The sequence below is a fragment of the Ascaphus truei genome, unplaced genomic scaffold (assembly GCF_040206685.1).
Source record: "Ascaphus truei isolate aAscTru1 unplaced genomic scaffold, aAscTru1.hap1 HAP1_SCAFFOLD_987, whole genome shotgun sequence".
Taxonomy (NCBI): domain Eukaryota; kingdom Metazoa; phylum Chordata; class Amphibia; order Anura; family Ascaphidae; genus Ascaphus; species Ascaphus truei.
This window is the reverse complement of record NW_027457327.1, coordinates 6,241-27,048: the sequence shown is the minus strand read 5'-3', so window position 1 is coordinate 27,048 and position 20,808 is coordinate 6,241. Positions and strand designations below refer to the sequence as shown.

At 44.0% G+C, this 20,808-nt stretch overlaps 1 protein-coding gene across 2 annotated transcripts; it reads right to left on the bottom strand.

The window, feature by feature from the left end:
• Positions 1 to 1,201: 1,201 nt before the first annotated feature.
• LOC142486780 (cell adhesion molecule CEACAM6-like) lies at positions 1,202 to 18,361 on the bottom strand. 2 transcript variants are annotated; one of them, XR_012799060.1, is made up of 7 exons: positions 18,254 to 18,361; positions 9,788 to 10,117; positions 9,038 to 9,307; positions 8,554 to 8,570; positions 4,896 to 4,972; positions 4,479 to 4,516; positions 1,202 to 3,884 (listed from the first exon to the last, which is right to left on the bottom strand). XR_012799060.1 is itself a non-coding variant. In XM_075585235.1 (6 exons), the coding sequence occupies exons 1-6, from the start codon at positions 18,300 to 18,302 to the stop codon at positions 3,842 to 3,844; spliced, it is 807 nt and encodes a 268-aa protein (XP_075441350.1). In that variant the 5' UTR covers positions 18,303 to 18,358; the 3' UTR covers positions 1,202 to 3,841. The 2 variants fall into 2 exon arrangements, 1 of the variants encoding a protein (XP_075441350.1); XM_075585235.1 differs by lacking the exon at positions 8,554 to 8,570 and having other exon boundaries at positions 18,254 to 18,358.
• Between the last annotated feature and the right edge of the window lie 2,447 nt (positions 18,362 to 20,808).

The window sequence follows — 20,808 nt, the reverse complement described above, 5'->3', positions numbered from 1 at the left end:
AGAAAGAGAAAAGACCATGGTGCAGATGGAAAGTACAAGTGTAGTTTTTAAATAGAGACACCATTGCCACTGATTGGGGCACTCACCGCCTTGATTATTTGCCCCATTGTGAGTAGGAATTTTGGAAGTCTTTTTCACTGAATTTTTTTTTTTGTGCAATGTGAATTTTTTCTTTATTTACATGGTAATCACCACCGCTCCCCTTACGTTTGAGAGAATCATTTGCAAGGCCCTTGGAATAGTCTAAGAGTTGAGTGGAGGTTTTTACCTCTTACATTTATTTTTAAACGCTTCTTGCACTATTATAGTGTTGTAGATATCACATTTACACTTGTTTATTTGGTTCACTGAAATAGCACCTGTGTGTCACGTTAGTTTATTTTTCACTGGGAGGCTGAGCGAGTGTTAGATCACCATCCATTGTTTTGTTCTATTGTGTTTCAAGTACTGCTGAGTTAGTGGAAACAATTACGTTGATCACTTAACTGTGTGTAGAAGTGGACAAGGCACAATTTGAATGTGAATACACCAATGGCAACGTCATATGCAATAGTAATATAGAAACAAATACAATAAATGGTTCAAACATGTAAAGTCAGTGATACAAATAAGAGTCTAATTGGCCAATGTAATGTTTGTATGATCAACTTGTAGGGTTTTCAAACAAATGGAGATGTAACAGGTTTAGGTAGAAATTATCTGCTTCCCAGGGAGTCTGGGATGCAAAAAAGGAAAAGAAGCGCATGCTCCATAGCACAGATCAATTTAATATATTGATTAGATTCTGAGTCAATATTAAACATTTACAAGGTGTACATTTAAGACATTAGGTAATACATTTAGCACTCAGGGTCCAGCTGGAAAGTGTGAAGATTAGCAGTGGCTGGTGTGTGCTCAATAGAGATTGAGCGTAGTGTCATGTGTCAGTCTTGGGAAGAGACACAATATTTTAAATAAGTGTCATTAATGTTTGCAGGATTTGCGAATAAATAAAGCTGGTCTGAAAAGTGACACATTCACCCATTATATCATCGGCTGTTTTTGTGACTGCACTATCACTAATTTTATTAGGCGCTTGTGATAATAGAGAATGTATTTATTCTCTTTAATAGTCACACACACACACACCTTGTGGAACTGAAGGGGTTTATAGGCAGTCAATGCCCTCCACATGCATTGAGACAAATACAGAAAGTGCAACTCAGGTTTGAGAATAAAGACTTTAATCAATTGCACAGACACAAAAATAGTGCATAGTACAATACAACCACATCCAAAAATAACTCGTCCGAGGACCAGGTCATGTACATTCATAATGCAATGTGTCAGTGCAGAAATATACTTCAGGATTCAAACCCATTATGGGATCCTCTTGTATGGGAATCCTATGGAACACTATTAAACTTCCCCTGGTGCTGGCAGTAATGTCACAGTACTAGGTAACCACTGCTTTGACGGTTAGATCTGGATGGGAGGATCACACCCACACCCTTATTTTAGAATGTATCCTATTGCCCTTCCAAAGGGGATATAAAAGGTGATCTGTCAAACTCTTGACCCAATAAGTAGCACCTCAAGAAGTCTAGTTCTTGGTCACTTAACCTGCAACATGTTGAAGATGCATTGTATTAAATCAAAACATGTATCTTAAAATGTGAGGTTTACAATGACTATTTGGGTGAGAACCAAATTTAGCATTTCACATCAATAACCAGAGAAGCCCATTTCTATATAATCTAGAGCAGTGGTTCCCAAATATTGATCAACAGCAGCGGAAAGCCCAGAAGCCGCCGAGCAGGTCTCCTGGGCAGTGAGGGGGATAACATAATAAAACAGAAGTATACTAGCAGCGCAATGTCAATGTTTATTAACCCTGCACGGGCCAGATTCATTTGTTCTTGATGCAATAACCGCTAAATATTTCTGATGAGGAAAATACCCAGGAGTTATAAAACAAAGGGGAGTTTTACTACAATGAAAATGTGCAGAGAAGATTTTCTTTCTAAATTATATAAAGTGTTTAAGTGCTTTAGTCTACACAATTAAGGATTTTTTTTAAATTTTAAAACATGACATGATCGTTTTAAATCCTATTAAATAGATGACTGACTTTGTACCCCAAACAGGTATAAAATCAGTATGGTTAGAAAAGGGTAACACTTGGTCAGATGATTGACGTAGATAGGGCCAAATCACTCCAAGTACCGATAAAGGGGAAATAGTCTGTGCTCCGGCTAGAACAGCTCACCCAACCAGCGGTTACGGTGACCACGTGGCGCAAGATTGGAAATCGAGCATTGGCGTTACCGGGCCAAGTGGCGGTGACAGACTTTGTTCTGGGCTCTAAATCATTTTTAGGCTTATATTGGGATATTTACATTTTAAAGTATTATATTTTCTTTCTCCCTTTCACATATTACTTCTAGAATTGAAATACTCTATAATAGAAGTAACTCCCACATGTGAGTACAATTAAATTACTTTCAGTATCACATGAAGTTTTGTACTCATCACATATATTATTTATTTCCCTTCTTAGGCCGCGCTTATAGTGCCGGCGACACGACCGATTACATCACCCGTCGCCATTGCGAAAGTTGTAATCAGGTTTGGAGACGTCGCTGGCTACAAGGGGAGTGACGTCAGCAAGGGGGAAGTAACAAGGATTTTGGTAGCGCCGTCGCGCCCACTATAAGCGCACGCGACGGCATCAATTCAATTGTTTTGACGTGACATCGCCGGCACTGTAAGCGCAGCCTTAGGATTGCGCTGCCTTTTTGAAGAATTGACGACTGGCAGGACAGTCTGGGAAGAGCAGCACCCGGCATACGGGGTTATTCAAATAACTTATTGTGATTCTTTTCTTCCTCCCTCCAGGCTGCATTGTTTTTTTTAATTTTATTTAGTTACAGGATTGGAGTAGGGGGTCTCCTGAGCCGAACTGTGTTAATTTCAGTTCCGGGACCCCCTGATTCCCGAGATACCTCCTTGAGGGGTGCCGATATTGCCTGCAGGTTGCAGCTCCGACAGGACTTGTTTGGGCTAACAAAATGGTGGCTTTAAAATGTCCCGTGACTTGCGGACCAATAGGAAGCTGTGTCATCGCTTACAGCGTCCTGCTGACATTTAAACAGATACACACACACACACACCCCCCCCCGGAGCTGAAATTTACGTAGCCCATTTCCAAAGACCCCCTACTTCAATCCTACAACTAAAAAAAATAAGAGAGACAAACTGCAACCTGGAGTGCTGCTTTACGTAGATCGTATTAATTAGGATATTATATGGGCAGATTACAGAACTTTACCGGAGTCAGGAAGGAATTTGGATTTGCTGGGGATCAAATAATATTGCACTGACATTGTCATTCCCTTCTTATTACAATAAATAAATCTAATTTATAAATAGTTATAGGGACTCCTGGGGAAGGACCACTTGAGATAAAATGAAGATTTATGGACAATGAAGAATGCCAAAAAAAATTAAAATCTTAGACTGATAATAATAGCATGTTCTTGTATAGCCCTGCTAGTTTTACATAGCGCTTTACAGAGACATTTTGCAGGCACAGGTCCCTGCCATGTGGAGCTTACAATCTATGTTTTTAGTGCCTGAGGCACAGGGAGATAAAGTTATTTGCCCAAGGTCACAAGGAGCCGACACCGGGAATTGAACCAGGTTCCGCGGCTGCAAACTGAGTGCCAGTCACTGTCGTTACTCACTGAGCCCCTCGTCCCATGCCAGTTCCCACGAATGAAGGAGGCAGCCAGGAATCCTGGGACAAGGCGACTCCGGCAGAAAGAGACACCATCACTGCGGCAGTTGCCAAGCAGGTTCCTTACGGATCATTTTGTGGTGGCTGGTAATCCAATTCTCTCGGCCTGGAAATGAAATAGGAAAGGTAACGCTTTTTGCAACTTTTCCCTCCCCTAACCCTTTCACTGCCAGAGAGAGGCCAGCAACGCATTGCAGAGCAACGCGCAGGGAGACACCACTGCCGGTCAGGGCAATATAACACCAACACCACGGATCAGGGTGCATTAACCCCACCGCCGGGGAGGGTGACACACCCCCACGCAGCGCGATGTGTTACTGGTCTGGCAGTGAAAGGATTAACCGTATCAGCAAAGCACATAGGAGTCGGGTTCTCTCTGTGCTATACAAGACATTGAGAATCACTTGTATCTAACACAGATTGTTGTCCTCTGCCTACAGCTACAATGTAACTTTGCCTTCTGTATATCAAGAGCTGCAATGTTGTGTACAGTATTGGGGTTTGAAAAGTAGGCCCAGCACAGACAGATCCTGGGAGTTTATCTGCAGGAAGCAGGTTTGGGGACCTGTGGAAGACCAGCAGACACTCATGGGAAGTCTGACCCCTGTCTAACGGGATAACATAAGCGCTGATACATTTCAGGTTACATATTTGATTGGATTCATGCTGCTACAGCGTTACCAAATGTAATAATACTTACTGAGAGGAGGCAGATCTGTTGAAACCTTTTATATAAACCTGTAAAATAAACAAAGATGTGTGGAAATAGAAGTGCAGCAAAAGCACACGTTCTTATTGCCTATTTGAGCACGTTCTTTGTTTCTGTCTGTCCTACTGTTTCAGAAATACAAACACAGTCAAATGATATTGAACTCATATCATAAAACACTTAACGTGTGTAAATTAACCCTTCAGAGGAAATGTTTGTTTGATAAAAAGTTAAAAAGGCTTCATCTTGCTATCTCCATTAAACACCAATAATTAGAGTGCAAGCTCTTCAGGGTAGAGGTCACCGTTACATGTGCCGAGTACACAGCGGTGTGCTCTGAATGCTACACAGGAATCCTTGTTATACAGAACATACAGCAGTGTGAACAGATAAACAGAAATTACTCACAATCAATGCAAATACTGCGCAGGGAAAGATTGCAGGAATCAGGAAAAAGCGGTGTCTCTTGTGAGGTGATTCTGGTGCTGAATAAGAGGGGAAAATAAAATCAGTCCGACTCTTTTTATAGCAGCTGTTTGTATCTCTGGAGCTCTATACACAGCATTGTACATCATTAATAAATCAGAACATTCCAATTAGTAATGCTCAGTCCAGTTCATAAACCCCACATGACACAGATGTTGTTACATGGGTGAGTGCCCTTATTTATTTGAGCCGGCTAAGGTGCCCCCAGAATAGATAAGTCTGTAGTACAACTTATATAACATTGCCGCCACCTATAGTCCACAGCGATATATAGTCTGAGGCACTCCTGTATGTCAAAGCATAAAGTGAAAACTGTGGGTGCTCATATACTAAATCTGTCCCTAGTACCGGGCAGTATGTAGAACAGGTACGATGTAAAGTATGGGCACTCCTCGGATCAAAAAAGTGTCACTGTTTCAATTCCAGACAGAACCTCTCAAGGATCCTGGAGAAAGGCCCATTATTGAACCGGAACACTGTTGCTGAATAAAACCTTTTCAATTTGAAAACACCTGCGAGTGCCTGGATAGGTATACTTCCACCAGCTCACAGCATGCTGCCTGGACAGGTATACTTCCACCAGCTCACAGCATGCTGCCTGGACAGGTATACTTCCACCAGCTCACAGCATGCTGCCTGGACAGGTATACTTCCACCAGCTCACAGCATGCTGCCTGGACAGGTATTCTTCCACCAGCTCACAGCATGCTGCCTGGATAGGTATACTTCCACTAGCTCGCAGCATGCTGCCTGGACAGGTATACTTCCACCAGCTCGCAGCATGCTGCCTGGACAGGTATACTTCCACCAGCTCGCAGCATGCTGCCTGGATAGGTATACTTCCACCAGCTCGCAGCATGCTGCCTGGACAGGTATACTTCCACCAGCTCGCAGCATGCTGCCTGGACAGGTATACTTCCACCAGCTCGCAGCATGCTGCCTGGACAGGTATACTTCCACCAGCTCGCAGCATGCTGCCTGGATAGGTATACTTCCACCAGCTCACAGCATGCTGCCTGGATAGGTATACTTCCACCAGCTCGCAGCATGCTGCCTGGACAGGTATACTTCCACCAGCTCGCAGCATGCTGCCTGGACAGGTATACTTCCACCAGCTCACAGCATGCTGCCTGGACAGGTATACTTCCACCAGCTCACAGCATGCTGCCTGGATAGGTATACTTCCACTAGCTCGCAGCATGCTGCCTGGACAGGTATACTTCCACCAGCTCGCAGCATGCTGCTTGGATAGGTATACTTCCACCAGCTCGCAGCATGCTGCCTGGATAGGTATACTTCCACCAGCTCGCAGCATGCTGCCTGGACAGGTATACTTCCACCAGCTCGCAGCATGCTGCCTGGATAGGTATACTTCCACCAGCTCACAGCATGCTGCCAGGACAGGTATACTTCCACCAGCTCGCAGCATGCTGCCTGGATAGGTATTCTTCCACCAGCTCGCAGCATGCTGCCTGGATAGGTATACTTCCACCAGCTCACAGCATGCTGCCTGGACAGGTATACTTCCACCAGCTCACAGCATGCTGCCTGGATAGGTATACTTCCACCAGCTCACAGCATGCTGCCTGGACAGGTATACTTCCACCAGCTCACAGCATGCTGCCTGGACAGGTATACTTCCACCAGCTCACAGCATGCTGCCTGGATAGGTATACTTCCACCAGCTCACAGCATGCTGCCTGGACAGGTATACTTCCACCAGCTCGCAGCATGCTGCCTGGACAGGTATACTTCCACCAGCTCGCAGCATGCTGCCTGGATAGGTATACTTCCACCAGCTCACAGCATGCTGCCAGGACAGGTATACTTCCACCAGCTCGCAGCATGCTGCCTGGATAGGTATTCTTCCACCAGCTCGCAGCATGCTGCCTGGATAGGTATACTTCCACCAGCTCACAGCATGCTGCCTGGACAGGTATACTTCCACCAGCTCACAGCATGCTGCCTGGATAGGTATACTTCCACCAGCTCACAGCATGCTGCCTGGATAGGTATACTTCCACCAGCTCGCAGCATGCTGCCTGGATAGGTATACTTCCACCAGCTCACAGCATGCTGCCTGGATAGGTATACTTCCACCAGCTCACAGCATGCTGCCTGGATAGGTATACTTCCACCAGCTCGCAGCATGCTGCCTGGATAGGTATACTTCCACCAGCTCGCAGCATGCTGCCTGGATAGGTATACTTCCACCAGCTCGCAGCATGCTGCCTGGATAGGTATACTTCCACCAGCTCACAGCATGCTGCCTGGATAGGTATACTTCCACCAGCTCGCAGCATGCTGCCTGGACAGGTATACTTCCACCAGCTCGCAGCATGCTGCCTGGACAGGTATACTTCCACCAGCTCACAGCATGCTGCCTGGACAGGTATACTTCCACCAGCTCACAGCATGCTGCCTGGATAGGTATACTTCCACTAGCTCGCAGCATGCTGCCTGGACAGGTATACTTCCACCAGCTCGCAGCATGCTGCCTGGATAGGTATACTTCCACCAGCTCACAGCATGCTGCCTGGACAGGTATACTTCCACCAGCTCACAGCATGCTGCCTGGACAGGTATACTTCCACCAGCTCGCAGCATGCTGCCTGGATAGGTATACTTCCACCAGCTCACAGCATGCTGCCTGGATAGGTATACTTCCACCAGCTCACAGCATGCTGCCTGGATAGGTATTCTTCCACCAGCTCACAGCATGCTGCCTGGATAGGTATACTTCCACCAGCTCGCAGCATGCTGCTTGGATAGGTATACTTCCACCAGCTCACAGCATGCTGCCTGGATAGGTATACTTCCACCAGCTCACAGCATGCTGCCTGGACAGGTATACTTCCACCAGCTCGCAGCATGCTGCCTGGACAGGTATACTTCCACCAGCTCACAGCATGCTGCCTGGACAGGTATACTTCCACCAGCTCGCAGCATGCTGCCTGGACAGGCACCTCCCGTAGAGGGGGCCTGCAGGATCCGACCAGGTGTCAGTTTTGCCGGCAGGGGGCCCGGACCACTGTGCTCACCGGGACAGGGGTTCTAGCCGTCCCCCGGTCGGTGGCCCTGCACACGTGTAAAATTATATACGGTATAAACACACACGTTTAAGCGGACAGATTTCTTCCTGGATTTTCAGACGGCTGCTGCGATTGTCCAATCAAAAGCTGCAAGGCCATCACCCGATAACACTGCAGCTTCCTATTGGCTCACAGTCCCCTTGGCAGCCATTTTTATTCCCAAAGTGAAAAAGCAGGTAAAAAGAAATCAGTATTAGGGGAGGCGGAGGAGAGGATTGCTTCTTTAAAATAAATAATGCTGCTCAGATTGCCCGTAAAGCAGCAGCTGCTTATTGTATGTATTAAGTAGAGCACAAATAAGTGAGGCTTGTGCCAATTATGCAGAGCAAAGTTACAACAAGGATTGTGTATATTATGCAATAAAGATGAGAATTGTCGCTCAGAATAATGATATATCTATCCCTGGAAATAATGTGTAATGGGACAGATTGTGCAGAGGAGCAGTGTGTCGATGTTTGTGTCACAATGCGCAGGATTTTACACCTCACCTGCAGGACTGCGCATCCTTGGGAAGCATTTGGATGAAAATATATGAAATTAGAGTCAAAGAATTTCACCCAAATATCCACACGTTCAAAATGAAAGGTTACCCGAGATCTAGAAAACATGAATATCACTTAGAGGACAGGGTGTAAAACGACTGAGGCTAAAGGGTCGGTCCCAGATCAGACCAAAGTGACGTGTTTAACGAGTTAAAGGGTGACCCACATAGGAACAAGAGAATTAAAGGGGGAGGGGGGGGTTAGAGAAGATGGCATATTACTGAGTGCTTTCATGGAACTCTCTCAAAGTGGGAGCGCACAATAAAACCTAAACAGAAAAACATGCGAAAAAAGCCACAAGTGCACAGCCACAGAAACCCCGCCACTGCAAAGTGAAAAAATACAAAACAAGCCCATTTTCATATATACCATAAGAGGGTAAATGCAGTCACTGTGTGTGGATACACAGCACCATTATATAACATAGTACCTTTTACTGTAAGGCTGGTTTTGGTGTGATTCATACTGAGCGGGTTGTTGACTTCACAGGAGTATTCTCCGCTGTGCATTACAGTGGCGTTTCTAATAATCAGTATAGCGTTATTGTTGTGGTAGCCATAGTGTTCGTCTTCTAGAATGGGCTGCTTGTCCTTGTACCATGTATAATTACACCCGTTCACGACAGGCACATTGCAGACGAAAGCGATGTCTGTGCCAGATACAGTGGAGTTGTACGTAATGCGAGGGGTGGGGAGACGCTCTGAAAGACATATCACAGGGTGAGACATCCGTGTACCAGACCTTGGGAGAACCACATTAAGGGTAATTCAGTGCTCGTGTCTACATGGAGTTATAGGAGGCGTTATACAGAGGTTATAAGAAGCAATAGGAGGCGTTCTAGGAGCAGTTATTATCCTTTGTACTGATGTAAGTAGTCCAAAACAAATCTTTCTAGATATGAGATAGGAGACAATGTCTACATGATACATTAAAGCAGCCTCTGCCCCAGAAACCTGAGAGTTTAACTCACTGGGCTCCGGGAGAGCTATTCAAACCCATAACTCCATTCAGAAGATTACAGTATTAAGAGTAAAAACAGCATCAGAAATTTAATAACAGATCTCTTTATCAGAAAAATAAATAAAGTGACCAACGTAAACTGCTTTCTTAACTGAATTATTTCTCAAACTAATTAGAGGGGATGGGGAGGAGGACATGAGAAGCAAAATCTAAGACTTACCGAGAACCACGAGTGTCGCTGCTTCCTCTTTGTCACTGTGTGCACATTTCACCTTATATACTCCGCTGTCTGTAGGTTTTAGGGCATGGATTTCCACCGAGCGGTTCTCAGATATGAAGGACACACGATTCTTATAAGCACCGTTACCAGAGCATTGCGACTTTCCAACAGAGCAGTCAAAAGCACCGACCTCTTCTGAAGAGGAGTCCAACACACGCCCCATGATATTCGCACAGCTTTTATCCTCGCCTAAAAAAGGAATCTTGACCGATTCACCCTCCAGAGCATAAAGCATTTTAGGCCGGACTGTAATCAGTAAACAGAACAACACTGAAAAATGAGAGAGAGAAAAAAAGTTATGTTTTTAGAAAATACATAGATTTTCATGTCTTTAGCACCTACTCTGTATACAGCTCTTTCATGAGATATTACATACAATACTGGGAAATATAATGTGGGATACAAACAGTCAGGAAAACAATTAGGAGAAAGGAGTTTTTGTCCCATAGACCATATCACTCTTCAGCATCGAGCAGCCTGTAACCCTTTCAGTCTTGTGCCCTTTTGGGAGTAACAAGACGACAACATTCCTTCGTCTCTTAGCATCAATAAACTTGCTATTTTGACTCGGCACCCGAAAAACTTTAAGACAATGTGAACTTTTGATAAATATTATATTTATACTGACTTAAAAAAAAAGGTATCCTTCGCTCGTGTCAGTCTTCTGTGCGAATGTAATGGTGAGATTGTACACCATTCTATCAAAATAAAAGCAACAGACGTGTGTGTGTGTGTGTGTGTGCAATTTTACCTTTTTAGCTCCACTTTTTGATTTTGATCCATAGCCCCTGATGTGATTTAATGTATGCAAAATATGGTGATGTAGCATGACCAAATACTGGCAAGGATTTTACAAAGACAATAATGTATGTTTTAAAGACTCTCTCAAATATTTTGGTAAAGAGAAAAGATGTGTACGATTCTACACGCACCTAAGTGCAATTGGGGTGCGCTAGGTATAGCCACAGGCTACTCCATATAAGTATATGAAGTTCCCAATATTGTCTAGGGGTGTGAATTACAGACCAGTTATGACCTCTATTATTTTGAAGTCACAAAACTCAAAACACATTAAAAGATATGTACTGTAATTAGGAATAAAATTCTGGAAGCCAATATTCATGAAACACAAAACAACAAAGGATGTATAAATAATAAAAAGTATAAAATGATAACCACTGGTAGCTCTTATCCCTAAGAGATGCAGACCGGAAGCTAAGCACAGATAGACAAATCACCCGTCAGTCCTTTGAGTAACCAGTTAAGTTAGGCTTGTTCTATAGTGCTCGCGATTCCTCCGACGTACGCGCGCGTCAATCATAGTTGGCCGTGTTTGACATCCGTTGGTAAAGATGGGACGCGCGCGCAAGGCCGTGAGCAGTGGCGCGGCAGACAGGAGAAAATATAATAAAGTATATTTTCGTGCTACTGCTGCCGAGCCGCAAGCCAATCAGAGCGCGCCCCAACGCTGTGACTTCATAATCACGCCCCCTAGCCGCCCACAATATCTAAACGACACGGACGCGCCACGTGCACCAGCGCGCACTATACAGCAGCCCTTAGAGTGCACTCTGACAGGTGGGCAGGATTAGTGATTTCAGTCCTCCTGTAGTGTGAGATAATCTTGTGTGTGAAGTAATGCTGCCCCACAAGGAAGGATACCACGCCTCTAGTTTAGAGATAACCTCAAATGGAAAGAAAAAAGGATATAAAGGGGGGCAATGAAGCGTTTATAAATTTTATGTATCACCTTAGGTGACCAAAGACAATAAAATACAATAACGTGTTGTTTTCCCAATTTCTTCCTGCTGTGACATCAGCAGGCCGGGCCCCAGTGTCCTCGTCTGTCTTTCCAGCCGATACTGCAGCTCACGGAGTGGCTTGTGGGAGCTTCACTGCGGTCTGTACTTAGCTCCTCCTCCTACGTGTTTCTCCACGTAATGCGGCTTTGCCAGGGATGGGTCTGCATCTCTCATTACCCCAATAAATACTTCCATTAATTGCAAGATTCAAAACACAGGTTTCAATTACTTTACTGATTTGTATCATTGTTATTTGTTTGTTTCAATATAATTGCACTTAGTATTTGAATAGTGTGGCTACCAGTGGTAAACGTATGAACCTTACATTTGTAAAATAAAATATTTCCTCTTCTCTGCTTATTATGTTGCTTCATGCTGCCAGTAAATGGTTATCTTTTAAAATGTGGACACAAAGCATATTTAACATTGATTGTAATAATAAAATTAAACTCTCTCTCTCTCACAAACAATTGTTGCCAGTATTACCCATACATACACCATAAGGCAGGGGTGGGCAACCAATTTTTCAATGTAGCCACAGGTGTGGCGAATTAGATGTGAAAATAGCCACACCGTGTAAGAATTGAGGTATTATGTTGCGCAAGCGAAAATTTAAAACACACACTGTTTGAACAAGATTATTGAAAACATGAACACTTTGACTACTCCGTTACAACTGCGTCAGACGCAAATGGTGAAAACACACACAGCCACACACAAACACACACACACACACAGTCGGTGGGGTGGTATGTTATTTATATATTCTCGGTCCCCCCCACCCCCCATCATCTCATTTCACCCCCTCATCTCATTCCCTCCCAAATCCATGATCAGGGGCACAGCCAGGACGTGACTGGGTACATAACAAAGATACAAGCAGCCATTGCCAGCTGTCCGCATGCAGCCACACACACGGCCAGCCAGCCACACACGCACAACCAGCCAGCCACACACGCACAACCAGCCAGCCACTCACACACGCCCAGCCAGCCAAGCACAGCCACGCACACACACACGCCCAGCCACGCACACACACACGCCCAGCCACGCACACACACACGCCCAGCCACGCACACACACACGCCCAGCCACGCACACACACACCCAGCGTCTCCCCTCAGCACCCTTCGTCTCCCCTCAGCACCCTTCGTCTCCCCTCAGCACCCTTCGTCTCCCCTCAGCACCCTTCGTCTCCCCTCAGCACCCTTCGTCTCCCCTCAGCACCCTTCGTCTCCCCTCAGCACCCTTCGTCTCCCCTCAGCACCCTTCGTCTCCCCTCAGCACCCTTCGTCTCCCCTCAGCACCCTTCGTCTCCCCTCAGCACCCTTCGTCTCCCCTCAGCACCCTTCGTCTCCCCTCAGCACCCTTCGTCTCCCCTCAGCACCCTTCGTCTCCCCTCAGCACCCTTCGTCTCCCCTCAGCACCCTTCGTCTCCCCCCTGCACCCATCTCCCATCAGCACCCTTCATCTCCCCCTGCACCCTTCATCTCCCCTCAGCAACCTTCATCTCCCCTCAGCAACCTTCATCTCCCCCCAGCACCCCCCCCCCCCCCCCCATCCCCCACCAATGCCTACCAGATCGCGGCGGCAGCAGCGGGCAGCAGTGGTGGCGAGCGGGCAGTGATGGCAGGCGGACGGCAGTGGTGACGGGCGGCAGTGGTGGCGGGCGGCCATCAGCGCGTCACACTGGAGCGTGCTCGGGGGGGGGGGGGGAGCGCGTCATGGAGCGGCCTCGCAGGGGAGGGAGCGCGCGTCACGCGTCTGCTGGAGCGGGCTGGGGTGTTGGAGGGAGAGGAGCGCGTCACACCGCTGGAGCGCGCTCCTTACCACGGAAGGGGAAAGGGGGAGGTTGAGTGTCCCGGCGGCCCTGTTCGCCACAGTTTTACAGCCAATTCGCCACAAGTGGCGAATGGCGACAGGGTTGCCCACCCTGGCCATAGACCATAGTGTCCCATAGTCTGCCTTCACCCCTCCATTAGTTTTAGGGGAATATCACGAGAAAAAACAGAAGTGTAAAGAAACCACTACTAGTGTGCACTCACACTGGCCCGTGTGAGTATTATGTTATATCGCTTTTTATTCTCTTTCACCTCATACACCACTATCTGTAACCATTTGAAAGATATCTACAGACATCAACATCTGAAGCCCTGTAGTAACGGGCAACAATAAGACACCGAGATAGGAGAACACTCACATTGGCCCGTGTGAGTGCTTGATTATACCATTGCATTGCAATGGTTTATTGCTATATTACCCTTCCCTATACCGCAGCTGTTGTATATTTGTATTGATCTAACCTCCTTTTCATTTCCACGAGAGGAAAACCTCCTGGAGGGATACATCCAACAAATGAAGAAAGCTGAAAACACACCGAGGAGAGAAGTCTCGACCGCAGAAGAACACATCCTCCAAAGAAGACAAGCAATCCAAAGAAACCTTGATGTGATAGAACTTACACAAGGCCGTGTAAGTTATTTATTCTTTTATCTTTCCACCTACATACACACATCAATGTATGTACGCCCTCTGTATATGGAGTCCGCTCCATAGACTGTCACCTCAATAGAGGTGTCACTTACCACATTGATCACCAGTCCAATAGGACATATTATTAACCGCCCGTTTCCTATAACTGTGCTCCCCCATCTTTTCTTGTAATTTAGATCTGGAGTAATGTTATCCAACTTTTCGGGTCAATCCAAGATTTCGGGTCAATATCAGTATCAATGAGATTAACGACAATCATGGAGACTCCATAAAGTAAAGGGAGACTACGGCTGTCCTACAGAAACTGGTTAATGTGAATAATTTTCAGTGCGTTATCAAAAGCCATGACATTTGCAGGACAGCATGGGGGAGTGCAAAGCATATACTGTGCCAAATTTGAAGGCAATTGGTGTATATGTGTTGGCACATTAATCCACATTAAGAATTTTTCACAAAAGATACAAGTATTACTGGCTTATAAGAATTAATATAATAATATTGGCAAAAATATTATTTAAAGAGATGAATGTATAGATATGGGTTCCAATAGGAATAACATTCACACATGCACACCCTGGTTATGAGAGTTTACTAAACGATATAGAGAGCTTCAATTATATAAACAGTATTTAATTATAACAGCAACAAAATTTAACTATTCCACGGTTGTACTATTATACTTCCTTATATGGTTTGTACTTATTACAGGCCTAACAATATAATACAGTTCATCCTATGTAAACATACATGAATATAAAACACAGATATATACAGATTTACAAGTGCACAAGAATTATGATCATAATTACCTTCTCTGATGTCTATTGAAATTGAAATAGCTCTTTCTCCAAAATCTCCTTCTCTCTCCTCTCTTGTTAACTAACTAATACTGTGTATGTGGTATAAATGTGTTTCCCAAACCCATAAAATAACATCTAGGAGGTTTTGATTGGTTGACTAAGAATGCTCAAACTAAATTATGTGTGTTGCTATTAAATTGATGGGATTACCTAGAAATATATCTGATGTATCATAAATGGTGGATAGGTCAGAAATTCCCCTATTTTGATCTCTGTGAGGAATATGTATTGGGATCTAAATGTTATTTAATGAACCACAATTTGTTTAGAAGTCTCTGTTACAGGCAGTCCTCGGTTCTCCGACACAATGTGTTACTCAAAATGGCGTTGGATAGCGAAACGTCATAAAGCGAAACACGTTTTCCCATAGGAACACTGTTTGAATGAAAGGTTCCGTTCCTGAAGGCATTTTTAACACTAAAATACACCAAATATTTTACGCAGGCAATAAGATATGCAGCACACACGTAAATCATATAGTATATGCTGTATTATATATATATATATATATATATATATATATATATATATATATATATATATATATATATATATATAAGATAATATATAAGATAATATTATATATTATATAATATTATATAATATTATATAATAATATAGTATAATCTAATATTATATAATATATTATATACACAAACATTAACAACTTTGGAAAGCATCGTAAGAGCGTTGGATAAGCCGTTTTGGCGTTGTAAAAATGAATATAGGTATGCATTGCCTTGCGTTGGATAAGCCATTCGTTGTAAAATGAGGACTGCCTGTTCTAAACAAAGTAATGTTATCAGGGTGTGAAGTAAATAAACCTTTTGTTTGGTAATTTTTCAGTTCTTGCATCCTCAGTGGAATTTGTATTCTGGTGCAGACAGTATCAAGTTCAAAAGATAGTTTATGATTCCTGCATTAAAATTAATGTAAATAATTTTCAGTGTGTGTGAGCAAACACGTTGAAATTTTCAGGATAGTTGTAGGCAGTATACCGTACATCATGTGCCAAGTTGGAAGCTAATCGGTTTAAGTTTTGACACTTTAATTAAAATTAAGCACATTTGGTATCCATTTTCCACTTCCAGAAACTGGTTAATGTGAATAATTTTCAGTGCATGTTCTCAAAAGCCATGAAATTTGCAGGACAGTTTGGGGGAGTGCAAAGCATGTACTGTGCCAAGTTTGAAGGCAATTGGTGTATGTGTTGACACATTAATCCACATTAATGGGTTTTGACATTAATCGTTTTAGACTGTTGTCCTTCAGCAACTGGTTAACGTTAATAATTTGCAGTGTGTCAGCAAAAGCCATGTAAATTTCAGGATAGTTGCGGGCCGTGTAAAGTATGTGTTCTACCTAATTTTAATGTAATTGGATTATGTTTTGGCACATTAATTAAAGTTACGCATTTCCATATGAGATACTGGGCCCTTCTTATAATGCATAATGTAAACAATTTGCAGTGTGTGCTAGCAAACACTTTATAATTTTCAGGATAGTTGTGGGCAGTATACAGCACCTCATGTGGCAAGTTTTAAATGAATCACTTTATATTTTGACTCCTGGATTCACAATAAACGCGTTTATGTGAGCATTTTCCACTTTCGGAAAGTGGTTAATGTACATAATTTGCGGTGCATGTTATCAAAAAACATGACATTTTATGGATAGTTTGGGGGAGTGCAAAGCATGTTCTGTGCCAAGTTTGAAGCCAATTGGTGTATGTCTTGCCACATTTATCCACATTAACCGTTTTTCACATTAAACATTTTAGTCTATCCCCTATCCCTGTGTGTGTGTGTGTGTGTGTGTGTGTGTGTGTGTGTGTGTGTGTGTGTGTGTGTGTGTGTGTGTGTCTGAGTGCCTATCTGTGTTTGTGTATGTGTGTGTCTGCCTGCCTGCCTGCGTGCAGGGGGGAGAGAGGGAGATGGTAGATGCAAGGGGGGGGAGAAGGGAGATGCAAGGGGGGGGGAGAGAAGGGAGATGCAAGGGGGGGGGGAGAGAAGGGAGATGCAAGGGGGGGGGAGAGAAGGGAGATGCAAGGGGGGGGAGAAGGGAGATGCAAGGGGGGGGAGAAGGGAGATGCAAGGGGGGGAGAGAAGGGAGATGCAAGGGGGGGAGAGAAGGGAGATGCAAGGGGGGGGAGAGAAGGGAGATGCAAGGGGGGGAGAGAAAAGAGATGCAAGGGGGGGAGAGAAGGGAGATGCAAGGGGGGGGAGAAGGGAGATGCAAGGGGGGGGAGAAGGGAGATGCAAGGGGGGGGAGAAGGGAGATGCAAGGGGGGAGAGAAGAGAGATGCAAGGGGGGAGAGAAGAGAGATGCAAGGGGGGGGAGAAGGGAGATGCAAGGGGGGGGAGAAGGGAGATGCAAGGGGGGGGAGAAGGGAGATGCAAGGGGGGGGGGAGAAGGGAGATGCAAGGGGGGGGGAGAAGGGAGATGCAAGGGGGGGGAGAAGGGAGATGCAAGGGGGGGGAGAAGGGAGATGCAAGGGGGGGAGAAGGGAGATGCAAGGGGGGGAGAAGGGAGATGCAAGGGGGGGAGAAGGGAGATGCAAGGGGGGGAGAAGGGAGATGCAAGGGGGGGAGAAGGGAGATGCAAGGGGGGAGAAGGGAGATGCAAGGGGGGGAGAAGGGAGATGCAAGGGGGGAGAAGGGAGATGCAAGGGGGGGAGAAGGGAGATGCAAGGGGGGAAATGGAAGATGCAAGGGGGGGAGATGGGAGATGCAAGAGGGGGGCGATGAGAGATGCAAGGGGAGGGAGATGGGAGATGGGGGGGGGGGGTACATGAGGAGGATGTCGATGATGATGATTTTACCCGTGCGGTCCAATTTTTAAAAAATGTATTGAGGCGGTGGGGGGTCTTTTTAATATGTATTGAGGCGGCGGGTATTTTTATTATGTATTGCGGGGTGGGGTTATATGTCTTTAGGGGTGTGGTTTTTTTTGGTATGTATTTTATGGGGGGATTGAGCGGGGTAATTTATGGAAGGGGGGGGCGAGTGAGAGGAGAGAGGGGGAGTGAGTGAGGAAAAGATGATGTGAGACACAGGGGAGATAAATACATGGGAGGCGGGAGGGGGGAGAGAAACCGAGAAACCAACACACACACACACACACACACACACACACACACACACACACACACACACACACACACACACACACACACACACACACACACACACACACACACACACACACACACACACACACACACAATAACCCCCCCCCCCCTTGTATATTACCGAGGAAGATGATGAGCCCGGAGCTGCACATGATGAGACGGACACACATAGTCGGGAGAGTGAGCGATGTGACCGAGCGCGTAGAGACCCGTGCAGCTTGTGGCACAGCAGCCCCTGCACTGCCTGCAATACCTCCTCACCCCGCCCACTCTCCCCGGCAGAGTTACATATTGTACCGCCCACACTGTATGAACTCCTAACCCCGCCCACTTTCCCAGCAGAACTCATACCCCGCCCACTCTCCCGCAGACAGCCTGCACTGCATGTGACGGATCTCCTGAGATTTACACCGGAATGGAGCATTACATTTTTAACAATTGCGTTTCCAAGAATACCCCATTTTTACCATATACCCAAAATACATCAATGCAACACGGATCCCCGAGGGAGACCGATGGTTTCGGGGATCAGTTCCCTTACAGCAAATTTATCCAGATATTTAGGTCGTTTTTTACAGCAGTATGTAACTAATTTACCCTCCCAAAGTAAAGATATGTCCCTTGTTTTGCACCTAGTTAAGGGTGTAATATGGCATCAAGATTACTTATGGGTGTTACGTGATGTTGAATCACTATACACTATTTTTGGACATAAGTATGGGATTGAAGCCCTTGAATTTTATCTTAAAAAAGATGCCACAGTTTCTGTTGAACAGAGAGAATTTATTATTACTTGTGTGCAATTTATTTTAACCCACAATTATTTTAAATTTGAGGGAGAATTTTACTTGCAAAACAAAGGGACGGCAATGGGTAAGACTTTGCGCCCAGTTTTGCAAATATTATGATGGGTTACTGGGAGCAATTTTTTATCTGGGATAATAATCCTTTTTTTTTTTAATTTAAAATTTGTCGTTTTATAGATTATATTTTAATAATCTGGAAAGGGAACATGGAAGAACTCATTCTTTCTAAGGGATACATTAACAGCAACCCTTTTAATCTTAAATGTAGGTATAGTGTTAATGCACTAAGTATTGCATTTTTAGATTTAGTTCTCTTTGTAGCTGAAGATATGAGAATACAAACTAGGACGTTCTACAAAGATGTAGATTGTAAAACAAATATTTAGAAGTCTCAACCAATCACCATCAACAGTGGATTAAAAATAACCCTTCGGTCAATTTCAACGTCTGAGGAGAAATTGTTCGAGACTGCAAGATTTTAAAAGTCAGTTTCTCTAAGAAATACATTTTTATCTAAAGGACATACAGTAGCAAACATAGACCAAGCATATAATAGAGTTTTAGCACTGGATAGAGAAACAATATTGAACGTTAAGGGGAAATAAGCGAAACAATGAAAATAAGAATAAAGAAGTGTTTATTCATTATGGAATTTAATGGGGCCTCCAATCGGATCAATAAGATAGTGTCGAAACACTGGGGGATTTTACAGTGTGATCCAATTCCCAAAAACATCATTACAGAACGCCCCAAGGTGGTATATAGGAGAGCAAATATGTTTAAAATGCATTGGCTCCCACATTACTTAGGAGTCAGAATAATACAGGTACAGATGAAAACACCAGTAATTCACATGTAAAGGGTTTCTATAAGTGTGGTGGCTGATGCATGACATGTAATTACACATTGGATAAGCATAGGTCTTTTACATCCAGTATTAATAATAAAATATATCCAATCAAACGTTTTATTATTTGTAATACAAAATTCGTAGTTTATGTTTTAACCTGTGTGTGTGTGGGGCTAAAATACGCAGGAAGAACGAAACGTGCCCTAAAACAAAGAGTTTTTAGAACACAGGGGCAACATTCTCACAGCTGTTCTCACACATGGAGTGTCCGGGCACTTTCATTTAAAGCAGAATATTGACCCATGTGGACTACGGATAATAGGCATAGAACAAGTAGAGATGGGAGTAAAGGGAGGTGATAGATTTTTAAATAGATTTTTAAAATTGCATCACAGAGAAACCTTTTGGATACACGAATTAGGTACACTATCACCAAGAGGTTTGAATGAGGAAATTGATTTAGTGTCATTTTTATGTTAACCTCATTTTTTAGCTTTATCATTTTATATGTAATTTTTTATATATATATTGTAAACATTGTATTACTATTATAAGATAATTTTATAATATTGTATGGGAGTAATGAGTATTGAGGATGGGATGATCATTAGTTAATTGCTAGAATAAGGAAATATATAATAAATTAATTGTAAATATTTAATTGACTTATAGGGTTTATCTCTGGAGATTATATGTGAAGTTTTGTGATCTCTATTACCCACTGCACTATGTATGAGGAGATTTATATATATCATTACTTACCCTTTTGCCTGCATTTACACCGCATAGTGGGTATGTGGTGAGTGGCTGATAGAACTTGGCTTTGTGTCTCGTAAGAAAACATCATTATGTTTGCAAGATTATTTTTCTTATTGTATTATATGAGGAGACCTGTGTGTAATATACATCTATATACTCATTGATGCACTGCTACATATATGATGATGCCACACTGACAGTGATTATTAGGTTACAGCGTGGGTAAGAGATCTCACATACTCTCCACATATTTATCTGTAT